Consider the following 10704-nt stretch of genomic DNA (forward strand, 5'->3'; position numbering starts at 1 on the left):
CCTACAGAGAATGGAAATTAGAACTGGAAGGATTTGGCCCAACAATGTTTGTGTACGTGCATTTGACGGCGTCAAAAGGGTTACAATATGGGAGATTGATTTGACCCTAACTATCAGCCCAGTGGATTTTGAATTAACATTTCAGGTTTTGGACATGGACACTTCCTACAATTTTCTCCTAGAAAGGCCTTGGATCCATGCAGCAGGGGCCGTACCCTCTACTCTCCACCAAATGGTTAAGTTTGAACATGAAAACCAGGAAATCGTGTTCCACGGAGAATATGAGCAATCAATTTATAGGGACCAGTCAGTCCCATGTCTGGAGGCTAAAGAAGGTAGTGAGCACATAGCCTACCAAGCTTTTGAAATCGTGGTCGCGGACCAGTGTGAGAAAGGAACCCCTTGTCCTCAACCCTTCTTATCAAACGCGTCAATCATGGTTGCCAGTGAAATGATCAAACATGGCTACAAGCACGGGAAAGGGCTCGAGGCATCTTTGCAAGGCATTACAAAGCCTATCGCTTTGATTGCCAGTGAGAACTTCTTTGTTGTCGGCTTCTAAGCTACAAAAGCCGACATAAAATGGGCTAATAAACATAAGAACGATGGATGGGTTCTATCTCAGCCGGTCCCGCATCTCGCCAGAACATTTGTTAAGCCAAGGTACATAAAAGAAAAAGAAGAAGAGGCCTTCACAGCCGAAGAAATTGAGGATATTTGTGGGACAATGAGGCAAATGTTATATGAGGCTCATATGGTCCAGCCGGTGAAGGCTTAAGCACTGCTGAGGTGCAGTATATGGGGCCAAATATCAAACTTCAAAATTGGAAGGCTACTTCGTTCCCAGTCAGGCAGGAATCCTGGTAGTTCAGTCTTGCCATCTTTTCTGCATTCCGAGTTATTTTAGGGTGTAACTCGAATGTTTTTAGTTTATTGTCTTTTAAATTCCGATGTAAACCTTTATATCTTCAAATTCAATGAAATGAAATCAATATTTCATCGTCTATGAATCTCTCTCTTTATTCTTTTGATTTTTATTATTTTTCTTATCTCTCTTTTCAGTTCTAATAATGCAGACTTAAATAATATGACATGCTTGTGTACTTCATGCCCAGATCCTAACACGTTGTCTAACTGTGAAATAATGAATCAAGAACCAGAATATGATGAAGATAAGGCTTTTAGGGAAATAAACGGAGAATTGGAACAATTTGAGAATAAGCCTAATCCAAACTTAAATGAAACTGAGCCGGTTAATTTGGGTAGTTCAGAAGAGGTCCAAGAAACCATGATAAGCATTCACGCTGATGAAAGAACTAGGGATGCATTGGTCCAACTTTTGTTCGAATTCAAAGATGTGTTTGCCTGGTCCTATGATGATATGCCAGGACTGAGTGTTGATTTAGTGGCGCACAAATTGCCAATTTACCCCGGTTATCCCCTTGTCCAACAAAAGCAGAGAAAGTTTAAAACGGATATCAGTGACAAGATTAAAGAAGAAGTCACCAAACAGTTGAAGGCGGGTGTGATCCGAGTGGTCCGATACACCACATGGTTGGCTAAGGTGGTCCGAGTTCCAAAGAAAGATGGGAAAATCCGAGTGTGTGTTGATTATCCGTATTTGAACAAAGCAAGCCCCAAGGACAACTTCCCATTACCAAACATCCACATCCTTGTTGACAACTGTGCCAAACATGAGATACAGTCTTTCGTGGATTGTTATGCTGGGTATCATCAAGTTCTGATGGATGAAGAAGATGCAGAAAAGACGGCTTTCACTACACCTTGCGGTATTTACTATACAGGGTCATGCTATTTGGTTTAAAGAACGTCGGGGCAACTTACATGAGAGCTATGACTGCCATCTTTCACAACATGATACACCAGGAAATTGAAGTGTATGTGGATGATGTGATCATTAAATCAAGAACACAGCACGACTATGTGTGGGATCTGAGAAAGTTCTTTGAGCGTCTGCGTAAGTATGACTTGAAGTTAAATCCAGCTAAGTGTGCATTTGGAGTACCATCTGGGAAACTTTTGGGGTTTATAGTCAGTTGGAGGGGCATCGAGCTAGATCCAACAAAGATAAAGTCTATTTGGGATTTTCCTCCTCCGAGAACCAAGAAAGAGGTTATGAGTCTGCTGGGTAGGTTGAATTACATCAGCAGGTTCATTTCTCAATTGACTTCCACATGTGATCCCATATTTAAGTTGTTAAATAAAGATGCGGCGATTAGATGGACGGATGAATGTCAGGAAGCTTTCGACAAAATCAAAGAATATTTGTCGAATCCGCCAGTGTTGGTTCCACCCGAGCCTGGAAGGCCTTTGTTCTTGTACTTGACAATGTTGGAGAATTCTTTTGGATGTGTCCTTGGACAACATGATGTGACAGGGAAGAAAGAACAAGCCATATAATATTTGAGCAAGAAGTTCACTAGTTATGAAGTCAAATACACTTTGTTGGAAAGAACTTGTTGCGCCCTAACTTGGGTCGCTCACAAGCTTAGGCATTACTTGTTGGTCTACACCACCTATCTCATCACCAGATTGAATCCTTTGAAGTACATATTCCAAAAGTCGATGCCCACAGGAAGGTTAGCGAGAGTTTGACATAGTCTATGTCACCCGCACGGCAATGAAAGCTCGAGCCTTTGCGGATCACCTAGCTCAAAATCTTGTTGATGATGAATATCAGCCTTTGAGTACTTACTTTCCGGACGAGGAAGTAAATTCAGTTGAGGTCATTCCAGAAGACACTAATGCTTGGAAAAAGTTCTTCGATGGAGCTATGAATGCAAAGGGTGTCGGGATTGGGGCAATTTTGATTTCGCCCACTGGTCAACACTATCCAGCCACAGCCCGACTTTGGTTTTTCTGTACGAACAACACTATTGAGTATGAAGCCTACATTATGGGCATGAACATGGCAATCGACCAGGATGTGGAAGAATTGTTAATCTCCGACTTGATTATTCGACAAGCTCAAGGTAAATGGGAAACTCGGGATATCAAGCTTATTCCATACGGGCAACATGTGGAAGATCTTAGCAAGCGGTTCAAATCCGTCGAGTTCAGGTACATTCCTCGATTTCAGAATGAGTTAGCCGATGCACTAGCTACTTTGGCCTCGATGCTGCCATATCCAGGCAATGTCCACATTGACCCACTAGAAATCCAAATTCGAGAAAGACATGGTTATTGTTATGTCGTTGAGATAGAACCAGATGTCCAGCCATAGTATCATGATATCAAAAGATTCTTGAAAACAAAGGAATATCCCGAACAAGCTAGTGGAGACCAAACGAGAACCATTCGAAGGCTCGCCAGTAGTTTCTTTTTGAGCGGAGAAGTCTTGTATAAAAGGACTCCAGATCAAAACCTTTTAAGATGTATGGATGCCCAAGAGGCCGGAAGAATCATGAATGAGGTGAACACAGGAGTATGTGGGCCCCATATGAATGGATATGTCCTTGCAAAGAAAATCTTTCGGGCAGGTTATTACTGGATGACTATGGAAAAGGATTGCTTCAGTTTTGTCCAAAAGTGTCATCAGTGTCAGGTACACGGTGACCTGATTCATGCACCGCCTTCAGAATTACATCCTATGTCAGCACCGCGGCCGTTTGTTGCTTGGGGTATAGATGTCATTGGGTCGATTGAGCCAAAAGCTTCAAACGTGCACAGATTCATCTTAGTTGCCATTGATTATTGCACAAAGTAGGTTGAAGCATTCACTTTCAATGTTGTCACCAAGAAAGCGGTGGTGGACTTTGAGCATTCCAACATTATTTGTCATTTTGGTATCCCTAAAACTATCATTACGGACAATGCTGCAAATTTGAACAGTCATTTGATGAGGGAGGTATGCGAACAATTGAAGATCACTCGAAATTCTACCCCTTATCGGCCCAAAGCTAATGGCGTTGTTGAAGCAGCAAACAAAAACATCAAGAAGATCCTCAGAAAAATGATTCAAAGTTCTAGACAATGGCATGAAAAGTTGTCTTTTGCATTATTGGGATATCGCACCACTGTGCGCATATCAATTAGGGCAACACCCTATCTATTGGTTTATGGTACTGAAGTCGTAGTAACCGTAGAAATTGAAATTTCATCCCTTCGAATCATCATTAAAGCTGAGATTGAGGACAATGAATGGGTCAAGACCCGTCTAGAACAGTTAACCCTGATTAATGAAAAGCGGATGGCCGTAGTTTGCCACAGGCAGTTGTATCAACAAAGAATGACTTGTGCCTACAACAAGAAAGTACGGCCTAGGAAGTTTGAAATGGGGAAACTCGTTTTGAGGCGTATTCTCCCGCATCATAAGGAAGCAAAAGGAAAGTTGGCTCCAAATTGGAAGGGTCCATACATTGTAAGAAAATTGTTGCCAAAAGGGGCATTGTACTTAGGGGACATTGAAGGAAATGACCCTGAAACAGCTGTCAATGCAGATGCAGTCAAAAGGTATTACGTTTAACCCTTCTACGATACAGATATTCTCCAAATGGGATGACGAAGGCTTTCATTCTTGCGACCCAAACACTGTTAACCCTTTGTAAACCCTTTGAGCCGGTTACTTTTCTTTGACTACCCTCTTTGGAACCCAAAAATGTTGTTAAAAACAAAAAGAAAATAAAAAACAATATTTCCTGAACTACATTCTACTTGATTCCGAAAGGATACGTAGGTAGCCTCTCTCTGGAGTTCAGTCACACCAAAACAAAAATTCACATTTCCCCAAAAGTTGAAACTGGGGCAGAATTTATAATGGCACGGCGACGGTTCGCCTGAAAGGTTCCAAAGTTGTAATTCAATCCAAACTCTCTTTACCCAAAATCCTGTTCAAAGTCCTTCTGATCAATCGGTAAAGATGTTCAAAATGGGAGGATGTTGGTTACTTGGATCTGATACAATCAAATGAGAGAAATAAAATGAGAGAGTCTTATTGGTGAAAACCCACATGAGCACCGTAAGGCGATGGTGAGAAGAGAAATTGAAAATGAGAGAGTCTTGTTAGTGAAAACTCACAAAGAGCACTATAAGGCAACAGTGAGAAGAGAAATGGGAGAGGTCAGTTGGTGAAAACCCGCAAAGGGCGCCACTGATCGAAAAGGAATCCCTTACAACCATTAGTACTGATAGAGTCCTAGAAAGGTTTCTCAGTTTTGAGATAGGGGTTATGATAGGTTTATGAAAATTGGATGGTTTGCACAGATCGGGTGTCCAGTCCAAGAAGTATGTCATGTCTATTGAAGTCAGCATGAGCTCCAGATAAGTCCTTCTTTCCTTTCCCGAAAGGGACACTTCTCGTTTAAATTCATTATCCTTTCCGTTGTTTGCTTTTCTTTGAATCCCTTTCGGCCTAACTTGCCTCCGAATCTAATACAAAGAAAAGATGGCAAGATTGGTTTTATAGGTTTTTTGTTTGACAAAAGTTAATATTCAAGAAAGCACCCAGCCTCAGCAGGTGCATCAAGTCGACCTCGACTGGCCATGATTACCGATGCTCCAGAGTCAAAAACTCTTGAAAATAAAGAAAATCAAAGTCAAGTGCCCATAAAGGCAAAATAAGATGGAAAAAGGCCAAGCCCTACACGGGTCAATCATTAGGTGGAATTTGGGAAAGTCAAATTCCTCGGGTTTAGAAATGAAACCAATTTCCAGAGAGCCAGCGAACAATGGAGATTTTTATTGAAAAAGCTGAGACAAGATCAAGTGATTGAAACAATCAAGGCCACAAAACCAACCACCGTTTTAAACTGACTTATTGTTCTTTGATTTGAAAATAGGAAAATAGGTGCAATCTAAAACAATCTCGCAAGAAGCAAGTGCAATAAAAGCAAGGTGCGTAGAGACCAAAACGGTCCTGCAGCAAAAGTTAACCCAAAAAAGGGAAGTCCCTTTCAAACTCTTCATTCATTCTCCTAAATAAAATGCTAAAAGTGAATGAAAAGAAAGAAGAAGAAAAATTCGAAACCATGGTAGCATAGGATCTCCAATCTCTAGCTACGTCTTTTCCAACATAGGGTCCCATTCCCTAGTCGATGCCAGCATAACCTGGTAATCTTTCCAACATAGGGTCCCAACCCCCTAGATATTTCCGGCATAAATCGATGATTTTTCCGGCATAACCCGAGGACCTTTCCGGCATAACCCGATGACTTCCCGGCATAACCCGAGGACCTTTCTCGGAATAACCCGAGAATATTTCTGGTATAACCCAATGACTTTCCCGGCATAACCCGAGAACTTTTCCGGCATAACCCGATGACTTTCCCGGCATAACCCGAGGACCTTTCCGGCATAACTCGATGACTTTCCCGACATAACCCGAGGACCTTTCCGGCATAACCCGATGACTCTGCCAGTATAACCTGGTAGTCTTTTACAGTATAGGGTCCCACTCCCTAGTTGATGCCAGCATAACCTGGTAATCTTTCCAACTTAGGGCCTCTGATCCCCATTTGATTTCATTTTAGATATAGGGTCTTTACTCCCTAATCTTAATCTCTTTTTATCAAGGATACACAATCCTTATTTTATTACTTTCAATAAATAAGTATTTTAGATTTTATTACAATAACTAACGAAATTTTCCTAGTGAAAACTGGGGCAGAAAAATTTCATTCGTTTGTTTGTTTTGGTGCCTGAACAGGTTTTTTACCGTGAGGCACGAGGTTTGAGATGACCAAAAGAAGAAATTTCAATCCAAATAAAGGAAAAGAAAAACAATAAAAGAAGTTGAACTCCAAGTGTAGAAGCGGAGAAAAGATGCGGACTACTCGAGATATGATTGAAGTCACAAGCTCTGCATGTCCCGCCTTGATCCGAAAAGCTGAAGAAGAATGAACCAGCAGTTGCAGCTAACGAGCATCAAGATTCAGATTAGAGTCTGCAGGATGAACCAGTCAAGACTCAAGATCAAGATTTGGAAGGTTTATAGATAGGAATCTTGTAACCCGTAGTTGATAGGCTTAGTTAGTTTAGTTTTTCATTTTGATTTTGGTGTAATAAGGAGCTCAGCAAGCAGAAACAACAGCAACACCAGTGAAATCACAGTTTCTCGGTAGTCCCAGCTACCAAAACTTTCAGAACTACACTGACTTGATTCTTGTATAGCCAAGAATATATAGGCAACCTGTGAAGTAAGGTTCGGTCAGACTTTTTCCAAAAACAATGTTTCTCAGAGAGTATCCAGGCGGGCAAAAATCGCTCATAATTGCTCATTTTATCTTTGCCCGAAAACTCTTCATGTTTTCTAGCAAAGAGGGGCAGCTGTGAGCATGTAATTTTTGCCCTATGTGCTCCTACAGATTAAAGAAAATAATTTTTTTCCAAATTGTTTGCAATTTTATAGGATTTTTGTAGGATTTTATTAATTGTATGTATTTTTGTGCACGTTTAATTTTGTTAAAAAAGTTCATGAAAAAATGCCCCCAAAAATATCAAAAATACCATGCATTGCATATTAGATTTTATGTTCTTATTTTTAGGATTAATTGTTTAATTAATTGCATTATTCAAATAAAATCACAAAAATATTGCTCATTTTTATATTTTAGCTTTTAATTTTAGATTAGTAATTTTTTCTTTTTAATTTAGGATCAACTAATTTTTGTAAATATTATAGTTAGATAATTAGCTTAATTTTGCAAATTAAATTAATTTAGGATTTAATTTAGGATTTTAATTAATTAAAAAAAAGGAAAAAGGGAAAAAACAAAGAAAAGAAAAATAGGAAAGAATGTATTTTTGTCTTGTTTAAAATTGGCCCAATCTTTAAAATTGGCCCAGTTAATTTCACCCCCCAATTCCCTTTACCCGTCCAAACTCCAGCCCAAATTCATATACCTGGTCCAATTCCCCTTTCACCCCAAAATGACCCCATTTTCACGTTTTTTCATCTCAGCCGTTGGATTCATTTAATCCAACGGCTCGGTACTGACCGACCCCCACCTATATAACTATCCTAACCTCCCCCGTACCCTAGAGAATCCCTTCAGTTCCCACTCCCCCGTCTCTAACCTACACCTTAGCCGCCCCCAAATGCTCTCACCCCTCACAGCCCAAACCCTAGCTGCCGCCCCGTTGGAAATCATTTCACGGTGGCGGTCAGTATCCAAACACCGCCAAACTCACACCCTACAACCCCCTTCTCCTCCTCACCACTAATCACCAAACATCTCCCGTCAAAAACCCTTACAACTCCGTGAATTTTGGATCTAAGAATCCTAAGAACACTGGGTCATGCATGTCCCTTCCTCATCATTCTTTTTTGATTCGATACTGTTGAGATTCATCCCAAACAGTTAGTTCTTGACAAGAACAACCATTTGGGATCGATTTTAAGCTGTATCAAAGCCAAACATGAGGTTCGTTCCGTTCTTCCCTGTGTCTCATTAGGTACTACCCTTTCCTTATTTTCTTATTTTTATCTTCTTCTTTTTTACATCTGTGTTCTGATTCACGCCCATGAAAACAAAAGAAAAGAAAAAATGTGTTGTAAGACTACTATCATGTTAGGATTTTATTCATCTCTCTGTTTTCTCTTGTTTTTGTTAATTATGTAGCAATATTAACTAAATCATAACTGTTTAGGATAGATTCTTTATGTTGTTTTTCTTTTCTTGCTTTTGTTCTTCCTGTTCATTCTTGTTTTGGTGTTTAGTTTGCATGCTTTAGGTTATTTACAATATTTTGTGTTTGATTCGAATGTCCCATGCTAGTTCATCCTTTATTGTTTATCTTTTAGATTCAATCTGATTTAGTAATATTTTTGTTGTGGTTTGAGTAGTTTGTCATTAGCTGTTTGAATTAGATTTCTGATTATTTAAATCAGAGATTCATCATGAATTTGGTGCATTTTAGGTTTATTATTTTTTAGTGTTCAGATGTCTAAAATTCAATCACATTGTCTAGCTTTGTTTGTTTTGATTTGTCCATTGACATTGGCATGCTCTTTTGTGTTTGCCCTAATTTGTAAATCAGTAGACACTTCTAGGGTTAAAATAACAAAAAGAAAACTTAAGGGGTCATGTGAGAGGTAGATAAATATGAAAATAGGATAAGACCATGTTAGAAGGTTCTCGAATATGGACAGTTGGCCCTATTTGGCCAGCACAAAATGCTGAAGCCAATGAGGGACAGCCAGCTGTCCAATTCTGTTAAAAGATGTCTTTTGTGGCTGAAGAGAATAATTCTCTTATTCTATCAGCACATGGCATTTTTTGATGCCCATAAATAATACCTTTTCTTCACTCATTAGGATAGATTTTCAGAACCCTAAAAAGCACTAAAAAGATTCAGCTACTATTTCATTGGTTGTTGGTTCTATTTTCCTTTGATTTTTAGCAAAAACTTAGAAAAGTTTCCCTGAAATTTCTGGTTTGAGTGTGGATCAAGTTGAAGCTGTTACTGCTGTTGATTGGCTATTGTCTCCTATTAATGCCATGGCTATTGTATCCAGGTATTTTCACGAGCCTTGAAGCGATAAAAATGGAATTGTAGCATGCTGGTTTGGAATATGACTCTGAATTTTTCTTCTTTTTTTTTTGTTGGATGTTTTATGTTGTTCTTCCATTCTTGGATTTGTAATTTCTTTTCAGTTTTGATTAAGTATTGTTGACACTGATGTTCTACTCTATAGTGTAGTCACAATGTTTAGATGTTTAAAAGTTTGAGTTACTTTAGTTGATCCGTGTGTGGCTTAACAGTTTACAATGTGTAACAGTTATAATTTATTGGGACTTTGCTAAAAACTGTTGAATGTATATTGTATATATATGTTTGAATGGTTGAGTATCCTCAGTTAAATCATTTCGAAGTTCAATACTATTAGCATGATTGCATTTTAGGTCTAGGATAATGCATGAATGAGTTCAGGAATTGATCTTTTGGTTGTTGATATGCATAGCATGTTAATAAATTGATTTATATTGGTTGATTAGTACTCTGAATTTCTAGTAATCCGGTATTGTATTTTGGTGTACAAATAAAGTCAGGACTAATTAAAGTCATGGCATTAAAGGCCCCTTTGGTTGAGGTAATTGGGCCTGGTATTTGTCCCATGTGAGGCGGCCTGCTTAAAACCAGGCCCCATGCCAACGCTCTTAAGTCTTTCTCACCTTTGGGCTCAATTTCAAGCCCAATCATCCTCAGTAATCTTCTATCCTTTAATTTGCTTGTTAACGTAATAAAATGGCTCTAACCTTGAAGCCCCGCCATTTAAAAGAACTGGGCATAATATCAGCCCAGTTGAAGCATGCTAATGGCAAGCCAGGCCTGCAATTGCCTATATCCCTTCGCCGGTATTTTTGGGCTCAGCTTTGAGCCCAGTTGACATTAGCCCTTGTTCATTAATAACCAATGGGATACTGCTGGCCCAATTCCCTTATCTAAAATGATTAAAAGTCCAACATATCTACCCTAAGCATGTATATAATTAGTAGCCTTATATTGAACTTCAAATTACTTCTAAATATGAACATCCGTAGTTTGCTTTAGTAGAGTACAATCTTTTGAAATAAATTGAGGCGTGCCATTCACAAATGAATCCCATAATCTATGGCCCTCACATCAATACCAAAACTAGTGTGAAAAATACTTTGAACATTCGTAGCTTGCTTTAGGAGCGATTAATTAAATCATCACAACTACGGGTACGGTTCCCATGGAGTAGTCGTGATACATAATTCC

At 39.2% G+C, this 10704-nt stretch overlaps 2 protein-coding genes across 2 annotated transcripts; both read left to right on the top strand.

Moving 5' to 3' along the window:
- Nucleotides 1–2641: 2641 nt before the first annotated feature.
- On the top strand, nucleotides 2642–3244 carry LOC138880896 (uncharacterized). The gene has a single exon (XM_070161080.1). The coding sequence runs from the start codon at nucleotides 2642–2644 to the stop codon at nucleotides 3242–3244; it is 603 nt and encodes a 200-aa protein (XP_070017181.1).
- Nucleotides 3245–3397: 153 nt separating this feature from the next.
- LOC138880897 (uncharacterized) lies at nucleotides 3398–9624 on the top strand. The gene is made up of 4 exons (XM_070161081.1): nucleotides 3398–3445; nucleotides 3728–4473; nucleotides 9377–9475; nucleotides 9615–9624. The coding sequence occupies exons 1-4, from the start codon at nucleotides 3398–3400 to the stop codon at nucleotides 9622–9624; spliced, it is 903 nt and encodes a 300-aa protein (XP_070017182.1).
- The last annotated feature ends 1080 nt before the right edge of the window (nucleotides 9625–10704 follow it).

This window comes from Nicotiana sylvestris, chromosome 11 (assembly GCF_000393655.2).
Source record: "Nicotiana sylvestris chromosome 11, ASM39365v2, whole genome shotgun sequence".
Lineage (NCBI taxonomy): Eukaryota > Viridiplantae > Streptophyta > Magnoliopsida > Solanales > Solanaceae > Nicotiana > Nicotiana sylvestris.